At 40.2% G+C, this 20,922-nt stretch overlaps 1 protein-coding gene across 1 annotated transcript in view; it reads left to right on the forward strand.

Annotated features, from left to right (window-relative positions):
* Window positions 1-16,805, forward strand: part of syngap1b (synaptic Ras GTPase activating protein 1b) — a gene marked incomplete at both ends in the record, with an annotated part of 117,942 nt that extends 101,137 nt beyond the window's left edge. The window contains 3 exons of the mRNA XM_079276039.1: window positions 3,279-3,351; window positions 8,763-8,824; window positions 16,688-16,805. Coding sequence (XP_079132165.1) covers window positions 3,279-3,351; window positions 8,763-8,824; window positions 16,688-16,805 — 253 coding nt within the window. The remainder of the gene's footprint in view (window positions 1-3,278; window positions 3,352-8,762; window positions 8,825-16,687) is intronic.
* Between the last annotated feature and the right edge of the window lie 4,117 nt (window positions 16,806-20,922).

Raw genomic sequence — 20,922 nt, forward strand, 5'->3', positions numbered from 1 at the left:
CATAGCATATTAAAGTCTGTGATGCAAGAGCCATAACAATATTTAATATATGAAATATATATGAATTCTATAGAGAGTGAGATTATAACTATTTTAACCTTGCAATAGCTAACTTTTTAGCAGGAGAAGCGCAATAACAGAGACAATATGTCTACATGTGCTGTCTGTGCAAATGCACATGCAGGGTCCTGCTGAGGTATATTGTATGCATCTTGTGTACATAAAGAAACTACGGAAGCCCTAAACGGACATCATTCAGGACATTTTTCTAATGCCAGCGATCACAAGAGATCGCCAAGTTAATTATGCCGTTATCTCGAGAAAACGAGTTTTGTAATTTCAAGATGACAATGTAATTAACTCGTTATCATGGAAAGACGTGTCTTTCTCTTATTGCTCATGTTTGAGTCAAATCAACCGACACTCAATGCGTTCAAACAGCCCCGATCCAGCTGGAAAGGACGGATTTGGTGACGTGAGTGGAAGGAATTATTTTTACAGCAACCGAAATTCGAAAAATAAAGACATTTCCTTCTCAATTAAAGTGGTATTTTCTTTAAAAATTTAGAAGGGACTCGGATAACATGTTTTACACTGCTTGCACTATGAACTATTTCATCTTATTTTACATGTACCCTTGTTAACACCTTACTTTGAATGTACGTGTATCCTTCCGCTGACCTTGACCACCGGCAGATCGGTCTGAACAGTTTGAATACATTTGTTCGTTGGATGATATGACCCAAACATTACAAGTGATACGAGGAAACAACCTTTCGTTTTCAAGTGATCGTTGCATAATTAACTCAAAACAAAAGGTTTGAAGAATGTCCGTTTAGGGCTTCCTTAAGAAACAGTAACTTCCTGCCAAAACCTTTTACCAGGTGCCATCCGCAGTATCTAAAACACAAAGACCTGGAATACTGTAAAGTGCAAAATACCACAGAGACAACATGACAACATGACAACAATGACGTGACTCTTTGACAACAGTCTGTTCTGCAAAGTGTCTTCTTAAGTTCTCAACTTGTTTTTGGCTTATCTGTACGGTGTTTGTGAATTTATCTGCATTTAAAATGAAACGAGTGCAATGGACTTTATTTATTAATTGAACCTTATATCTGTATGATTTTGCTGTAAATGCTTGGTATGCCTTTTGACCCGCAGTCCGTCATTGGTGGTGTCCGGTGACATGGTGATCAGAATAGCTGTTTAAGAAAAGTTAGACAGTACTGTCATTTTTAACTTATGCAGTTAAAGTATGATTTAAATATTCTTATTAAAAGGGCCACCATATGATATTATTTTTCCCTCTGCAGAGATATAGATAATCTTCTGGGGTCAGTATATCCGCCTCTCTTCGGTAGCAAGAATATATTGATATGCTGTTTAGATTGTACTTGGGCAAAACTTGTGTTTAAATCTTGCAAATGAATGCATAGTGGTGATGAGTTTTGGCTTGATGTGTGTGTGATCAATATCGGTCTGATTGGCATGGCTTGTAGCAACAGCCAAGGGTTTATAGTCACCTTTCTGCAGACCTGTGTCAAATAGTTGCAAGTAAGTCTGAGTTTGCTGCATGAGCACCACTCACGTGTTGAGAGGTAAGTTTTCCAGGCAAAGAAACGTACTTTATGTTGCATTTGTCTGCAAAGAAAAAGAAAGTATTTAAGTATTTGCTGCTGCTGTTTGATCCAGGTCTGTTGTTTCTCTCCATCAACTTTTCATCCTTTTTGACACCTTTTGTCTCTTTGCCTTTTTTTTCTCTGTAGCAAAAATATTCAGACATTGTGACCTCATGTTGGTAGATACACACATTGTTTTGACTACATGTACGACTTGACCTCAAAAAGCACACTACTTGAAGTACAACTGGATATAAAAAGCTTCACTTTTTTTTTTTCTTCTGACATATCACCCACATAAATCATTGTCTGCCTCTTGAAGTCATGTCAGAATCTTAATGCTGTATACCCATGTTACATTCCATTGTTGTTTGGGACAGTGCTTATATCTCTGTGTGTGCTTACAGTATGATTGACTATTTTCTTTTCCTATTCTCTTCTTTTGTAAAAAAAAAATAAAATAAAAGAAATAAATAAATAAATAACTCTCAACACTGTACATTATTTACGGAATAAAACATCCAAACACTTATGTTTGAAACTTCACCTGTGGATTTTCGTTCTTTATTGTCAAACATGTGCTTCTCTGTGTTCTGAATAAACCGATATGAATGTGCTGTGAGTAGCATTCGGTCACACAATAGGACTTGATTGGGCGATATATTTACTCTGCATTGAAACATGGCGGCAATTCAATGTCAGCTATTTGATTGGCTCGGTGGCTTAATGAACCCCCGAGTGACAATCTCTCTGGTCATCTTACCCACAGAACTGACATATAGTTTACTCCTTCGTGCATCATTATAAAGGGATAATATTCCAGCAGTCAACACATTGTTTATTCTGCTGCTGTAAAAGCGTGTAAAACAGACGGGAAGTCGTGAAGGCGAAGAGGGGTTCTTTTATTCACACTAACTTCTATTTGGGATTCATCACCACCACAACAATATTCACAGTTTCGCCAGGTGGCCGTGTGACTGCAAGATACCCCTGTATGACAAATATCCTTCCACGGCCCTGTTTGGAGTACTTGGACGATCATGAGAGCTGTGAAAACCTGCATTGTCCGACGGCTCGTGAAAAACTCCATCAGTTGGCTCGCTCATATCTGCGAGCGGAGTCTTTGCAGTGATTATTCAAAGGATTTTCCACCAGTGCCTTGGTCGGTCCATATCGTATAAGACGGGCAATTCCCTGGGGATGATCAGGATCTGCTACTGAGCCGTTCACGTCACGTAACCGAGCGCCAATGTCCACAGTTGGCCCTAATTGCGCTTTGAAACCGCCTTAAATCGAGCAAAAATGCCTTGATGAATCCCATGGGGGCGAGAAGAAAAAAAGAAAGAAAGAGGCTCCACCAGAGAACATTGGCAGTGCCTCAGAAAGCCCGGCTTGGGTTACTGCCGCACAACATTTGCAAGGGCTTAAAAGATTGAGCTGCCTATCAGATTTGGGACTGAGATGTGAGACGCAGGTAACCGGCATTGTTATCACTGTGATGGTGGTGTTGTTGGGCAAGATGTTGGAGATGCAGCTGCTCAACTACTTGTTAAGTATCATCTTGGATTCATAATACTCCCTCTCTTTCTGTCCCCCCCCCTCCCTTCCCTTCCCTCCCCTCCCCTCCCCTCTCTCTCTTTCTCTGCTTCAAAGACTCATGGCTGTGGAGGATGAGTTAAGGGGACCACCCGTGATTGAGCCAAAAACCAGGATTTTCCCTGATCAGGTCTGTGAGACTGCTTCCTCTCTCGTCGAGTCCGTTGGATGGCCCGTGCTATCTTCTCTGCTATCCCCCTCTACCTCTCTTTTTTGCCCCTTCCCCCCCCCCCAAAACCCCTCCCTCCACCCCGTCCCCTGCTAGTTATTATTTCGTCTGCTGTGTGTCTGCGGTCCCTCTGATTGTCGTGCCCTGTCCCTGACCAGTCCCTGTGTTTTGGGTTTTTGACCGCCATCTGTCTGCCAACATACCTGGGAGCTTTGAAGATCAGAGTGTGTTGCTGTTTGCATTCAGCTCAACAAAGCTGTGGAGATGTCTGATTCCAGCTGGGTTTGTGAGCATTTCTCGGTCTGTGGTGATTGTTTCTGTCGAATGATGCTGCTGAGCATGTCGGGGGGTTAAAACTCCTTAAAACCTGTTTCACACATGATGTAGAACGAGACTTTCGCTCAGGTTATTGAACAGCTGAGCCCCAAACGCTGCGTGGTGATGCTGGTGTTGTTGTGTCTTTCCTCCTCAGCGGTTTTCATTTCATGCTCTCAGCCCGCTCCATTTCTTATCCTGTCAAAGAGAACTAGCCCACCTCCGAGCATGACTCATGCTTTAAATATAGTGTGTGCGTGTGAACATATATCTTATATGTATATAGATATATATATATATATGGATATATGTGTATATATATGCATCTGTGTTTGAGCAACAACGCTAAGAATGGAAGAGGTAATGAGAGCGACTACTCTTGCACAGAGACTTGGACATTCATACAGATCAGTTTCTTTTAAAGCTGACCCAGACACTCTCGTATTCAGACTGAAACAATGCTTTTTTCTCTTGATGGTTGTCACCAGCAATGGTGGAGGAAGCAGTCAGTTATTTTACTCCAGTAAAAGTAGCAGTACCACAGGGTAGAAAAACAAGTTACTCAACTATAGCTCATGTCAAGCTATGAGCGTCAATATACATTTAAAGTATCAAAAGTAAAAGTACTCATTATGCAGAATGGCCCATTTGAAAATAATGCATACAATATTATTGGAGTAAATTCGGCTGTTGGATGAGATTTCCGCACATCAGATACAACTCTGACTATAATAATCTATATCTCAATCTATCTATCTGAATACTTTCTGCGTTAAATGTTACGTTATCTAAAAGAGGTGACAGTCATTTTTCATTGAGGTATGGTTATAGAAACATACAGGGTTTGTCCCGAACTGGGACCTCGCGTGGGGATTTCTCATGAATCTATTGATGTGACTTCCTGTGACACATTTTAATACTCATCTTAGTCTTCAAGAAGCTCATTTCTTTGTCAAAGAGCTCAAAGAGTATCCCCACTAGATATCTTCCTTCTTTCATTTGGTGGTCATTATGGATTTTTGTCAATTAACTGCATGAAGTATCAGAGAAACGCCATCAAAAGGGAGGGAAAAAGAATGAAACATGCCAAGAGGGAAGAGCTGACAGAGGATCACACTGATGGTCATTATTACATCCAATGTGACAATTATAAATCCTGAGACATCCCACAAGGCTACACATAGAAAAATGTATGAATACATATTCATCAGTCCTCACTATTGCAGAGAAGTTAGGATTCTGTTTTGTTTGCCAGTGTAACCTGAGCTCAACTGACAGCGAACAATTGTTTCACTATCGGTTCATCGTTCATTAATAAATCAATTAACTGGTCTATGAAACATTCCACATGCAACAGTAAAAAGAAAATGCCCATCACAATTTCCTAGAGCCCAACTTTCTAATTTAGTATCATGTAAGACAAAGATAATCAGCTCATACTCACATTTAAGGAACATAAAATTCAAAGAACATTTCGCGTTTTTGCCTAAAAATAGTTGCTATAATCTTCTCTCGACTGACCAATTGGCTAATCGTTCCATAGTGCAAGTAAAGTTTGCAGCAAAGTGCGATGATTTGACTGCTATAAAATACAGGCAACCAGGAAAAAAGGGATTTGATTTAGTCCAGAATACAACAACGATAAATTGTTAAAAGTTTCAAATTTACTATAAAAGGAAGAAAACTATACTTTTCAAGCCCAATGATTAATTCTGAGTCTTGTTCATCGTCAGCTGAAAAGGTTTAGCTGAATATTATTATTCTGTTTTAAATAGATGTAACTCTGTGACACAAAACTATTTAAAAAGCTTTATATTTAGACATCTTCTCGTGCAAGGCCGAAATAGAATTAATGTGAATTATTACATTGAATTGCTGAAACCAAACTCATTTCTCTCTCTGTTAACAAGTAAAATAATCAGTTGGAGGAGAAGATGTGTTCATTCATCTTTGTGTGTATAAAAAAAGAAACATGAGTTTGTAGAATCAAACAAATTATTGTTTTACAGGCTTGTAAGTCTGCAACAATGTTACGTTCCCATTCAGCTCAAATGTTCTCTATTGTTGGTCCCAGTTTTAAACAGTCTGAAATACGTGGTTAACGTAAACAACGTAACAAAAAACTTGACGACTTGGTTTACCCGGGACATGAACATCAACCTCCCAGGTGAAAGCCCTGTGCATTTTGACCCAAACACCGGCATAATCTCCTCCTTACGGACTTCCGCAGACTCATTTCAAGCTGATTTGAGAAATATCAACAGCAAACGTAGTTCGCAACATAATAGGTTTCCCTCGAAATGTAATTCACAATGTTGTTTTCGGTGGATTGGAACTGAATTTCTTGGAGGCAGGGCTGAAGTCTGAAGAAGCATTAAGAGGAGCGGAGGAGGGTTACACTTGCGTTTAGCAGCAACATATGGCTTTATATCTACCGGAGACAATTTAAGCTCCAGTACTGCCTTGACAAAAATGTTTATTGGATTATAGAGCAGCACACTGGCAGCATCCTGCTTAACATTCAAACTGTGCTGGAGGTTATCTGCGAGCTGCAGGGCACCTACAGTGTGCTGTTCGAAGGAGGATTGCACGACTTATGGAGTCCTTAATTCCAAGTGGAATTGTTACTTTACTCTCGACATCTGTGCCATGTTTATACCATATTTTAGATACTATTTCAGGATATGGAAATCGTAATCAGAGCAGTAATCTTTAAGTCAGTGGTTAAAGAATGTGATTAAAAAGTTGAATAAAACTAGCTAATAAAAATGCCATCTGCAGTTTATGAAAGTAGAAAGCCCAATTACACAGCTGACCTGTTTACAGTCAAATTTGGTAAACATGCAATTGATGACAACCATACTTTACAGCCATGCTAGCAGCTCTGTGTGGCTGTTCTTAGGCACAGTGGTGCTTTGAGCTAAATGCTAATGTCAGCATGCTAATATGCAAACAATGACAATGTTAACATATTGATGTTCAGCAGATATAAGTTGGATCCTCGTCACCCTGCGTTAGCATGCTGCAGTAACATTTGCTTATTAGCAGTAAACATGACGTAGAGCTGAGGTTTATGGAAATGTTAGTTTTGCAGGTATTTAGTCACCAAAGTACAAATACTTTGTACAGACGGGAGATTATTCAGGCAGCAACATCTGTGTCTGAGAAGTGAAGCCAATCCTGAAGTGCCTTAAACTTGCAACTCCTAGTGGCCATCAGGGGCGAAAAGAAGTCTGCTTCTATTGAAGTCTAGAAGAAAATGACTCTACTTCGCACTTGATTTTGATTTATTACCTCACTAAACATTGTAAACATCTTAATCTCTAGTTTCAAGTCTTCTTCAATACAACATGATGTTCAGTTCGTAAAATATGGTCCCATTTAGAGTGAAATAGACAATAAAGCAGGGTATGCTTTAGGGCGGGGCTTACTCTGATTGACATTGACATTTTGAGATTTCACAAGTGCTATTCGAAGGACATGAATGCATTAGCAACTACTGCATCAGCAGCTGATGAGGTAATAGCTGCCAAAAAAGAATGTGACACGGTATCTGCAGGCCTCGAAAGGCTTGAAAGCATTGAATTCAGGTCCATCGAAAAGTCTTGAATATCATTCACAACAGTCTTGTATTTTGTTTTCACGAGACTGGAGCAGCAGTACATTGTGCATACGGGAAGCTGTGAAAACACGACTAGCCTCAGTGTCTAGAAACCTTATCAACTCAAGGTCGACAAGTATAAATTTGATCAAAAACTTTAATTGAATTGAATTAATTATGTGAATTGATTAAATACGTCCATGATTTTCTGCCACTTATCTGGGTTCAGTTAAGTACGTTCATTGGTTAATTTAGCCTTAGCTTAGTCCCGCCCTTGGAGTGCAGACTGGCTAATCGTAGCATCAGCTCAAGGTCCTGACTAATATCCAGCTGCTCAATAGACTCTCATCTTTTCTTCCTTTTCAGGCTGTTTTTCATTTTTTTACAATAGTGATATTCGTTACCGGGGGAGGTTGGAAGGACATATATTAATATTATATTACATTTATTTGTATAGGGCAGTGCTAAACAAATAAATGTATTCATTTGTAGAAATTTAATTATAATTTAAACCATTAGTGAGTTAATACATTTATAATAAACAGGCATTTTATGACAATCAACATCAAGTTGAATCATTTAACTTTTTACAATAATTACTGCACATCATCAGCTGTAAAAACACTCAGTTTTTGTAACATTTAACTGTTGTATTGATCATTTGTCGAGGCTTTCTTTCGATTTTGCTGAACGTCGTGGACTTTTTTCTTTATATCTTCTTTATATCAGTGAGTTTTATTCAATGAGAAAACGGCTTCCTTGCAGTGCCATCAATCATATCAATGTTTCATGTAAGATCTGTTTGCACTCCTTGATCCGTGCGTGTTGTTGCAGCTTCTTGAATGTTGGTTATGTCTTGAATGTGTGGGGCGTGTTACAGTACAATGCAGAGATGGTCCTCTCTGTTGTTTCTCCTTGTTAATTAGATATAGTGTGCTTATGCAAATACCATTCTGGGTTTTACAAGTGTGTATATATTTATCTTCATAGAGTAGATGATCGCATGCTTGGTATATACGCATGTTCTTTGGCGCTTCTGAACCAGGACACATGCAAGATGCAGCTTTTCCAAAGTCTATCGGATCGATCAGCTGCTTTGAGATGCAGATGTCGTGGCGTGCACAAACGAGCAGCTTTCTCTTTCTTGTCCTGAGCATGATTTCTGTTATCGATACACCGCATGGCAAGCTGCTTTAATGCTTTCAGACCGTTGGGTTATCTGATGATGTTGTGCGTGAATGGTTGACATTATGTTTGTAAATGTGCGTCAGTAAGCAGTTTTATGTATATTTATGTCCTTGTTTCGGTTCATTTTTGTTGTACATTTGTGTATGTATTGTTTTGGGTGGCTGTTGTTTTCCTCAGCTTCCTCCTTCCTCTGCCTCCTGCTTTCAATCCTCCTTTTCTTTTCCTCTCCTCTCCTCTTATGTTGATGAGATACGGTGATTTCTCTTAGGGGAGGCGTCAGTCCATCCTAGTGCAGCCCCGTCTCGCGCCTGTCCCACCCCGAGTAACCAGGTAATAAACAAACCGGCAAACTCTCACTCTCCATCCATAACCTGCTGCCTCTTTTCCACTTCTACTGTTCTCTATGTGCGTCCCTGTCCATACGCATAGCATCCTGTGAACTCACCGCAAGTCAACACACTGACAGGCGCACTTACTTTTCCATTTATCTTTCAGAAAGAAAGGAGGCCTGTCACAGAGTGTTTGGACAGAGGTTGCTTTGAAGGGCACACCCCCGTGTTGAAAGAGTGACAACAAAACATTTCGGAGATTTAAAGAAACTCGGCAGCGAGGGGCGTTCATCTGAAATATCACGTCTGAAGTGTAGTTACCGTAAATCATGTAATGGAATGTCAGTCACTTTGTATCCGAAGATACCAAATGTACGACAGAAGCTGGGAGTTGAATGTAGATGAATAGCAGCTTGGACTGAAGATAACTGCCATTCGCAATGACTCGTTCCAGACGGAGAGCGTTATCACTGAACAAAAGAAAAACAAAAGAGGCTCTGTTCAATTAACTGAGGACAAACTGAGGCATATCAAGACGCTGGTTGCATCCGAGATTCCATAACATGCATACTATTTCTGGTGCAATTTTACAGTATGTAAATACTGGACACCACAACAGCATTAATATCCCACAATGCAATGCGGTGGTGACGACCACTTTCATGTCAGATAATGCCGGACAGCACTGTTATGTCAATAATGCTTCAGTATAAGAATTCGATTTCACTTTGCTGAGCTTAATAGAGTCCAAAAAGAAGGAAATGAGTCAGCATTTTTAGACTTCCGGTTCCCTCATCTCAAAGTCAATGTTATGCCTGAAGTAAGGTCTGTGGTTGACAACGGCTTAAGAGATTTCACTTTTTTTCTACAATATAAAATATATCAGTAGATACCCCTCTGGTGAAATGTGAAGCTTTTATGTGTCTTACAGAAGGCCATTACTAATGAGTAGCTAAATGCGACTCCTAAATGTCGTCACACCGAACACTAGACCTCCTTTACAGCTTTGGTTTTTTTTATACTCTGGCTTTTATGAAAGTAGTCCAGTTCGTTGAGAGTTGAATGTCAGCGTTTTACTTCTGCCGATTGCATTCACACTTCAAAATCACACACGTGGTGCTCATTTGAGAAGATTATCTTCCTGGAATAAATGAAAAAGCCCATTGGCTGCTTGATCGAGAGCTTCTAAAGGTAATGATGTGAGGGCAAGAGGCAGAAGCTGTTTCCAGTAAAAGTCCCATTCGTTCTTCCCGTAGACAATGTTACATGGCTCACAGCTGGAGCTCCTCTGTGGCTCGATGTTCATCATGACACTTGAGTCATCGGTGCAAAACATGAACAATTAATAGCCGCTTTTCCATGCACACATCTTGGTCTAATGCAAAGTTACACAATGCAAATGTGTAATTCATGCACAGTGTCTGAAGTAAGCTTACTTCTGCTTCACCACACAAAAAAAAGTGACATTTTTCTTTGTTTTAACAAACTGGAAAAAAGTTGGTAAGCTGTTCTGGTTTTGCTGTCACCCTCCGAACACAATAATGTGCCTTCCTGTGCTCACTGAAAACATTCTGCGACAGACCTTGGAGAGTTTATTTGAATTACTTGAGATTAGTCAGGTTGCTTTTTTTCACTTTATGTTGACCAATGAGCACATTACATGCCTTGGCAGAAATATATAAAAGTACTACAGCAGCAACACGATTCAGTCACAACCAGCAATCCACAGAGATATATGACAATATTTATTGTTCGCAAATGATTTCCATGTCATATACGGAGACCTTCCTGTAACTCTTTGCATTCGGTAAATCGTTGAAATGCAGAGAAATACAAAATAATCAATTAATACCATTGATTCTTTAGCTATTTGCAGATGATGGCATATGCAGATGTTCAACTGAGATTTTCATCCCATTTAATAGTCACATGTTTCTCTTGCCCTCGGTCAACTTTGAATATGTTAAACATTCGAGTCTTAATAAACTAAATAACCAGGGAATGAAAAAGTATTACTGTTACATGTACAAGATGCACGTTCCCTCTGGTTCCTGCAGTAGTCCAATGACAAGGTATTAGTTGATTAAATAACAGATAACAGAAAGTCTCTGAAATATTGTGCGAATTCTCTTTTATTGTAGATTTCTTTTTCCCTCACAAGATATTTTTGAACCGCTGTGCTTTGAACTTACATTTCCATTCAGTTCTTCATCCCTCCCATCCCAGCACGCCCTCAGATAAACAAGGTGAATTATGGGAAATCTCCGTATCTGACCCAATCCTTCCCTGAAGAACACTGATTAATGTGCACATGTTTTTTGGGTTTTTTTTGGGTGTGTTTTATGTGTCTTCCAGTGAGTCTGTGTTCCTGATATTTACGTGTTCGTCTATGTGTTTTGGCACCTGGGCACATTATTCGGTTGAATGTTGGCGTTGGCCAGTTGTTACGGTGCGTCTGAGGATGTGTGAAATGTGTTACTACGTTGTGCTTTTTTCTTTTGGTTTTTTTTTTGCGTCAGAGTTAGAGCTCTTCACCTGGCAAGCTAGTCTATCTTAAGCCATACGGGGGTTCTTTAAATTTAAACACTGCCATATATAAGTTGATTAAACCAACACTGTGCCAGTTTTACAGTTTGCTCTGTAGACATCCACCATTCAAATTGATTGGAGATTGGAGGAGATGGGTAAGAACCTGTGTGTACGATACCTGCATCATTACTATACACCGGACATTTCAGTTCTCCACCAAGTGTTTTGTGTTTCTGTCTCCAGTAGCTACCCCCAATTTTTCATGAATATATAAAAAAAAAAAAAACTCACACCAAGCGGTAATTGAATGCACCAAGTAATCAAACAGCCCACAGAGAGTGAAGCAAGCTTGGTAAGTTTTGAAAGGATGTCAGTAAACATTTTTTGCCATGTCTTTGTTCAGCTGCTTGATTTCTTGAGTTTAATAGACATGTGTGTTGGTCTACACATGGATATTAAAACGACGCTGTTGGTCGTGTTTGAGAGTAACGAAACAAGTGTTAGTGGAGTCATGTTACATAGCACCAGCTAGCGGCTGAACAAAAGGTTTCATTCATTTTGGTTCTGATTGAGAAGAGAAAAAGGCCCGCTAATTCACGTCAGATTTTGGGGTAATTCTTTTTTCGTTCTTCTTTTCACTTTTTTAGTTTTTTTTATTTTTAAAGTGAAACGGAAACACCTTCCACTCACAATGGACACACCCATCAGACACAGCTTACCCAGAAATAATATTGCTCTTTGATCCTTTTGATTCATTTTCTCAACTGGATGCAGACCAAACGATCCCTCCTACTTCCTGTCTCTCCCCTCTACAGCACGCCATTCCATCCATGTTACAGTATTTCATACTTCTTGCATTAAAGTGGTATCTAAAGTCCGACATATTTTTTCCCGATGTTTGATAAATAACAATCCCGAGTTAAATTATTGCACATGTTTCCACAGTCATATAGATGGTTCTGCGCTCCGAGTAAGTCTGTCTAGACTCTAGACACCACACAGCAAATGTGCCGGGCAAGATCATTGAAGTGCAATTATTTCAAGAGGTTCTATCAGACGTCTGATGGTAAAACTGTGATTTTCAGCTTTCTAAATGCTTCTATATTCAACTCATCTTGCAGCACCTCTTGGATACGTTAAGTACCATTTCGAATAGAGTCCTCGTAGATGTCAATTGGCACAATAACCCAATTGTTTTCTCTTCCCACTGCTCCTACACAGACGTCAGTGAACAAGACTGGGGGTGAAGGCTTGCGAACAGACCTTGATATAAACTAATAATGAAACTAGTCTTGCGTTGCTGCATTGTAGGTAAGACAAGATGGCAAAACCAAAACTTTGACTTCATCACCAATCAAAAGCTCCAACCCGGGATGAACACCCATGCAGCAGCTCATGGCTATGCCGTCAATGGGTTTGGGTTTAAACATTTTGATTGGTGAATTTGACAGGTTTGGATTTACCTGCCAGGCTATAGGATGCAGCTTTATCTTGCTTTTTTAAATTTGGCGCTGAGCTCTTTTATTGGCTTGACGTTTTCTTGCATGCTTCTTAGTAGCAGGCTGATGCTGCGGTATGTGCTGTTAAGATGTTTATAGAAGCAGTAATTGTAGAGTTCTTATTTAGTCTTTCATTTACAATACCTTCACTTACTCAAGCTCGCACATTTACACAGAAACGTAGTCGTTATTGAACATGATTTGTGCTCGTTGGCAAAGAATGACACTTTTCGTGACACACGATAAACACTCCTTGCTACTCATCCAAAGAGGATCAGGACCCTTTGACCTCAAGAATTTTAATTCCCCTTCATGCCCTCTTCCCCTGTGTCCCTTTCCCTGTGCTGCCATTTCTATTGGTGTACGTCATGCATCAACTTCGTAACTCATTTGGCTCTCTCTCTCTCCCCTCTGTCTGTCTCTCTCTTTTCTTTCTGTGTGGTCCTTCCAATCCTTTATCATTTGTCTTTTATTTTCTAATTCCTCCTCACTTTGCTTCTGCAATCGCTTTTACATGTACTCATCCCAACCGGTTCTTTGTATTTGTCAATGTTTGATGTTTCCCTGCTTCCACACAACTCGATCACATTCCTCTTCTGGTGATTTTCCTCCTTTGCCCTCTTCCCATTTTTATCCCACTATTCTTACTTCCTCCCACGCTCGCGCACCTCTTCAACATGTGATTTTGATTCCCTCTACATGTCACGTTATCTGCCTTGATTGGACGTCTCCTTTACAACTCCTCACATCCCTCCCATCGTTCATTGAATGGCCTCTCTCCTACGTCCATCTCTCCCTGCTCCCACTCCTCTTTCCCCTCCCCTCTCTCTCTATCTCGCCAGGAGGACCAGCTTTCCTCCCTGGGTTCTGCAGACCCCGGTGTGAAAACTGAAGGTGGAGGGGGAGGTGGTGGAGGCGGAGGACAAGGAGGAGGAGCGGTCACCGACGATCAAGGCCTCAGAGTTTCTTCCTCGGGCATTTCCTCCGACAGCTCGCCCCACAATGGAGTCCTCCCCCAAACTGTAGACCCTCCCTCTCTACCCACTCCTCATCAGCATCCTAGTCAGAATGGAGAGCTCCGTGGCAACCAAACATCCTCCCCCATGACAACCTCACAGGCAACCGGAACCACGGCAACAGCAACTACAGGCATAGCGGAAGAAGGGGGAGTAGGTCAAACACAACACTGAGCCAAATCAGAGAGAGATGACACAAAAGGAAAACACTGTCCCCGTCTTTCCCATTTAGCGAGACAATACTTTGAAAAGAATTTCGGCGTAGATATTCGTATTCCACTGGCAAGAGAGAGAAGAAACAGTGTGCAGGAGACGAGTAGTAACCGCACAGCCGCTGTACAGTGCATAACACATGAACACACAACACACAAAGGGCTCTTCAATGGACACTTGTTCTCTTGATGCTCACAGGGAGCTTCAGTTAGTATCAGTCTTGCGGGACAAGATAATGATACCCGATCACATACTCCTTGAATCAGTCAAACAAAGCATTTGACGTATACACGCCGATAGGTGAACACCTGCTCTGTGCACTCGTCGCCTTTCTGTGGCTTCATGAGAGATAAAAACACGTAAACAAGCACTATAGAATGTCTTGCACCCCAAAGACTTCATAGTAGCCATTAGCAAGTGCTATAAGCTAGCTTGTAGTGACCCTCGACTCCCATGGATGTAGGTGCATTAAATATACCTATCCGGAACACGCCAGGCTGCAACTTGTCTAGGTAGAGATGTGGTGACGTAGTCTTAGTGCCTTTGAGTGTTTTTCAACAGGGTTTTCCTATAGAGATCTGATACGAGAGTAACAGATGGAGATCTAAGTTAGCTTTGCTCGTAAGAGAAATGATCTGTGGGCTGGAAACAGAGATTCAAAGACACACGATCGAGCGTCGTAGAGGTTTGATATGACGGAAGACATTTTTGGGAACTTTTTCCTTTTTTTTCAATCTAAGGGACTTCTTGTTATTGGACTGAGCTCGTGCAATTTTTCTCTTCTCAATCTCAGAACCGATCTGTGATAAAACTGGTGCTAAACAGAAACAAATGGTGCCATTTTCCAAGTCAAATGTCTGTGTCTGCCATAGCACTGCCTCTTTCATGATTCACTCACTGTCTCTTCTCTCTTTCTCTCTCCTGCAATTTGTCTTTGACAGGACTTCGTATCCCCCCAGTATGTTTTCTACATGTCTGTGTCTTTGTTCTTTGTGCATCCTGTTGTGTTCTTATGTCCAACAGGGTTGTTGGGGTTTCCATATCTGTGTTTTAGAAGCGCCCTCCTCCAATCTCTGGTTTTACTGACACTTAATAAAAGCAGCTCCCCAACTCAAAATTGATGGATCATCTATTGAACCGGATATTTCAAATTAGTTCAGACCAAGCCCCGAAGTGCTAATTTCAGTTCAAACAGAGAACTAATAACCTTAATTAACATTGAATGAAGCTACTTTGAATGAAACTGATGAATGGAGGGTATTTTTTTTACAGCTAAAAGTATCGGTCCATTTTGTTTCACATACAGGAGATAAAAGGTGCCATTATTACTTTTTATTCAGATTTCTTTTTTTGTTTAAAAAAAAAGAAGAAGCAGTTTTAACTTACGATTTTCACAAAACTAATGTTGTACGTGCGTACAAACACGAATGACACATTCGTGATTGCCCCTTTATGTTTTAAGTTTAGGTCACATTTTACTCCGGTAAACATTGCCAGTGTGACATGATATCAAGGAGCATTGTATGTGTGAAACTGCTTAGGTTTGCCTGCCATTAAGTGCCTGGGATCAATATATTGAGCATCCTTTGGCCTGTAGACTTGCTAGTCATCGACCAAATGCACATTTGAATGCCTTGCTCGAGACAATAAGAATATATTGCACCCCCAATGAAAATCTATAATGATCTTTTCAATCTTTTCAAAAGGAAAAGGCTGGCATCTCTTTCTGAAATAGCATTAAAACAACTTAAAAGAGCAAACCGCTTGATTCACGGTGCGTGTTAGAAACAGTGTGATGTGTTTTTGAAATTAACTCTTCGGTTTCTCTTCATTTGTCAAATGCTGAAAACGCGAGTCTTTGAAATGTTTGTAATGTGTTTCCATATTCCTTCATCTTGTGTATGAACTGTCTGTTGTACGGTTTGTCTGGATGCGAACTTGTTTTTTCGTCTCTGTAGCCCCACACACACGGGTGTCGCTCTGAAACAACTCAAGCTTGTTAAAACATGCAGGTTGAACCAAGAGGATTTCACATCAGCTTCGTTTCAGCCATTTTTCTATTTAGTGTGAACCAATCACCTACTTTGCAGTGTCAAAGATCAACATGGCCACATTCGCACTTTGTAGACGAGTGCTACAGGATTAGCTTAGAGTCATACTATCAATGAATGTAACTGTCGAACCACCAAATGTTAATAATGCTAGCAGTCTTACGCAGGGAGAGATTGTCTTCTATTTAGGCAGCTTGTAGGGCTACTTTTTTTCTTGTGAAATGACTTGTGTGTGAAGAATGTCGGATCTAAAAAGCGGTCTAGGTTTGAACATCAGTGTCTTTTCAGAGATGTGAGATGATTCGTGATTGAGAAATTAACATTGCTGTGAAAATACCTCAGTGACTCAGGTAAACAAGCAGTTGCCTCAGAGCTGAACACACACACACACACACACACACACACACAAAAAAAAAACCTATAGAAAAGAGATGAGTCCAGCTTTGGAAAGACCGTGCAGGTACTCGGTCTCAAGCTATGCTTCAATAGCACCTGATCAAGCACCCTCCCCCGTTTCTTCTCTCTCTCTCTGTCTCCCCTTTTTTTCTCCCCCTAGCCACTCTCAAAGCTTCATGGAGGACAATGTGGAACGTAATTGGCTGATGCACCATCGGCAGTCCGCAGGGTGGCACAGCCAAATGTCCAGAGCCCTCTCTCGTGACGCGATTGGCTGACAAAGGGAGAACTTGGGGCATTGGTCCCATTCTCTTTGCTCAAAGGATGGTGCAGAGCCCCAGCGGACCATGTAAGGAAATGCTGGGTTGTGTTTTTTTATTTTTCCTTTACTTGGGCCCTCTCTCTCTGATTTTGAGGTTTTTTTTTTTTTTTTGTTATGTGTTTGACGCCTCGTTGTTGGATCTACATTTTACTTTTAAAAGGTAGGCTGGACACATATTGGCGTTTGTTAGCCTGCCGAGCATGCAAAGAACAGCTATGCAGTCTGATCAATCAGCAGAACGGAGGGACACAAAGGCCAAGGAAGGCGTGATGCCCAATATGAGAGAGAGGGGAGCTGTATTGTGGGTAAGATGAATTTCAAAGGTGCTTGACTTCTCTTAAAATTTCAGTCAAAGCTGATTTACTTTCAGAGCATTTATTTCCCTTCTCTCTCTCTCTTTCTCTCTCTCTCTCTCTTATAGTCTTTTTAAATTACCCTTTGAGTCCTCCTCATCTACTCACTCTTTATCTATCTAGGATTCTCAAAGCATTATTTAACCACTTCATTTTTACTCAAAGTTAGACACACTTGATCTCTTTCTCGTTTCATAGTTTTAGTCCTTCCGTTTGGATCTCTTTCAGACTTTGATTTTAAAGGAAACTAAATATGCACAGCCTAAAACAACAAGTGAAACTGCTTCAGAACAAAACTCTTGCTTCAATGAAGACTTTGAAGAACCTGACAGAATGTTATTATTTATATTTCTATGACACTGCTTATTCTTACGATAGCATAAAAAAACTCTTCATCAGAAATCTTCCGGAGCAGATATTTATTTCTTGATATAGATAGATGCCTCTATCTTATGGAAGTTCATCAATAATCCATTTTATATGAACCAAGTTTTCTTACTAAGACAATCTTGTGGAGAGAATCATTGCCCTAAAGGACTGTGACGAAAGGGACAAACTTGTGTTTTACCTACTCCCCTTACAGCAGTTTGCACGTTGCTGTGACCTGTGCCCCCCCCCCCCCCCCCCCCTTCCTCTTGGTTATAAACATTCAAAACAAAAAAGCGGATGGATGTTTCTCGCCCAACAATCGCCACGGAGCTCTCCATTTGCGGACGATGTGAAAGCCTTTGGATGAGGACATCCTTCCAGCTGTTGTTTTGTATACTTCACTTTCGACTATCTGTCTGTAGAGTTTTAAGTGAGCGGAGGATGAACTCTTGGTTTCAGTGTGGCCACTTTTCTTTTTTTTTTTGCAGTCAAATTGCTGTAAAACTCCCCATTCATTTCAATGGATGGACCCCACTGACACCAGTCTGAGTTGAAATCCCCGCCATTTTCTTGAGACGACGACAGAGAGAGATATGTTAGAGGTCCTGCTGAAACGAGTGAATGTGTTTGTATATAAGTGTGTGTACCGGCTAAATCTCTGTGTACATACTGGATAAATGTGTATATATGGTATGTCTATGTGTATATACAGTTTGTTTGTACATGCAGAGTGTACAGTTATTTTTCCTCTCATGTTTCTCTCTCTTTCTATGAATAGGTCTTCTCAAGTTACCAATACTGAGGCATGGAAAGGTTTTTAAATGTACCGAGCTATCAGAGGCACTTTGTGTACAGACTTAGAATATCAGCAAGGTCTGTCACGTATCGCTGCATTCTTGAAGCTCTCATACAAGAAGTAACTCACATAATCTTAAGCTTGCACTCATTTTCTGACCAACTCAAAAGCTTTTCTAAGTACATTTGGGTGACCAAGCAATGTTTGTACATATATAGACTAAGGCAATTTGTTTTCCAGAAACCTCCATCTGCATTTCTTCAAAGGATTCTCGACCTGTTTTGAGTTTCTTGCGTATCTGACTTTCACTTTAGGTTCCTATGGTATATGTTTGCAACGGTTGTCATTCAGAGTTATATATTTATTCCGACAACCCTTATATATTTCTTGAAATTTTGTTCCCCAAATTCTGCCTCTCATGGAGCCTTCTAACCTTTTGTTAAGATGCGGTTAGACTGGCAAATCCTTCCGTGAAAGTATACTGTCATTTCTTAACATTGCTTGTTTTTGTATAGGTCCTTACTAAATAAGTGTGCCTCCCCCCTTATACTCTTACTAACCTTAGATCCATTAACTCCTCTGGTCACTCATCTTCATACCCCTTGACAAGCCATAGCCCCCCCCTCCCCAAAACTCCTCTATCGTTGTTTTGACAGGACAGACATTTGGGGATTTTGTGTATATTAATGGAAGAGTGGTGTTGAAGAGTGTATTGCAGTTGTATATGGAGTTGTTATGAATGTGGATATTCTGATCATTGAATTATTATTGTAATAATGATAATAATTATTGCCACTTTGATTTAGTTGATTAATTCCTTTGATGAAGATGCCATTGTTCCCTTTTTTTCATTTTCTTTTGGAATACACCGGAATTTATATTTTTCGGGTGGGTGAATCTGGAGATAGAAATACGTAAATAAATAAACAAATAATTAAATTCTTAATCTGCTGTGGAAATGTGTGTTCTGTTTCTTAATGCACTAAAGTGTCCTTCATGGTCAATTTTCTTTTTTTATCAAGAACACTATTGTTTTCCCAATACTATTAAAAGCACATCAATGAGCCACACTGTTGCACTGGCTGACATGCACCTTCATTACCATGAATACGCTTATCTTGAAACAATCCCACATTCACCGTCATGCGGCAGTAAATAATCACTGATTAATGTGCATTAATCCACTGCTGAAAATAGTCCCCAGCAAATGCACGACCTCTCCTGTTTGAGTAAGATTTGCTAAAAACTGTTTTAGGAAATCACTGAGCCTTTTTGTCAGATGAAAGTGTATCTTTGTCAAAACACATAGAAAATCAGGAAACATACTTTTTTCCAGTAGTAGTTTTTGGTCACTTCTAAGCCCACAACTAACATAAACATTGAATCTGCAGATTACTTTTCCAGATTAAACAGTAATATAGTCTATATAATAATACAAAATTCCCCAGAGCCGAAAACAAAATCTTTAAATTGTTGGTTTTATCTGATAAATGGAAAGAAGCAGACAATCTTCCGGTTTGAGAAGCTGGTACCAGCAACTGTTTGGCATTTTTGCTTCATAAATGATTAAAAAGACTCATCGATTATCAAAAATTGTTGTCGGTTAACTTTTAACTCGTGACCTTATCGATGAATCAACTCATTGTTTCAGAGCTACACCAAACTGTAAGCTCACAGCATGCACACGCTCTCAACGAGGTTATGAATTGTAAAGAAACTAAATCCTCAAGTCATAAAATCTACACTTAATATCTGAATACCAGCTGAAATCTGGGTCAGGTCATTGATCTGCTTTGATTATTTAACCTTCCTTCCACTGTTTGCAATATAGATTCATCTTCTGGACTTATAAGCTGGTTGCACACGGTGCAAGCTCTACTGGCTCATCCACATTTTTCCTGCGTCTGAGGACTGTGATCCTTCTCTTGGTGAGCAGAGCAGATCATTTCCTCACACTCTCCTCTGCTGCTGAGAGCGAGGACGGCAGGCAAGATCTGGGAGCTGGGGACTGGACTGAATATAGCAAGCTTGTAATTATCCTCATCCTCCTACATTTAATCGCCTGCAGTTCCTTTGAGGGTTGGCTACTTCTGAGTTTGGACAGAGCAAGAAGAAAAAGAAATATTAGCACAATGGAGGAGCAAGACATGCTGTGTAAACAAAAGAAACACGAGATGAGAGGTCCACCTCAACCTGCTTCAGCCCCGAGTGTCACATACATCATGTAATCATTCTGCCAGGTTAAACTCTGGAGAATATTCATGTCACGATGAAATGGCCAGTAAGGTTTTCATTTTTCATGTACACATAGGTAATAACATGCCAACCATTGTGTATTTTTCGAGAGTTTCAAAGTGACATCACGTTTACAACATCATTGCGTGCGTACATAATTACAACAAACAAAACCATGAGATAGTGAACCAGCACCTTGATAAAAAACGACATTGTTCTCCCTAAGTGATGCCCCATTGACTTCCATCATCATCTGTCATAACAATAATCTGTTTGGACAGTCAGGAAATACACAAAAAGGTGTTACATTTAGGAAGCAA

Source organism: Melanostigma gelatinosum (genome assembly GCF_949748355.1).
Source record: "Melanostigma gelatinosum genome assembly, chromosome: 9".
Taxonomy (NCBI): domain Eukaryota; kingdom Metazoa; phylum Chordata; class Actinopteri; order Perciformes; family Zoarcidae; genus Melanostigma; species Melanostigma gelatinosum.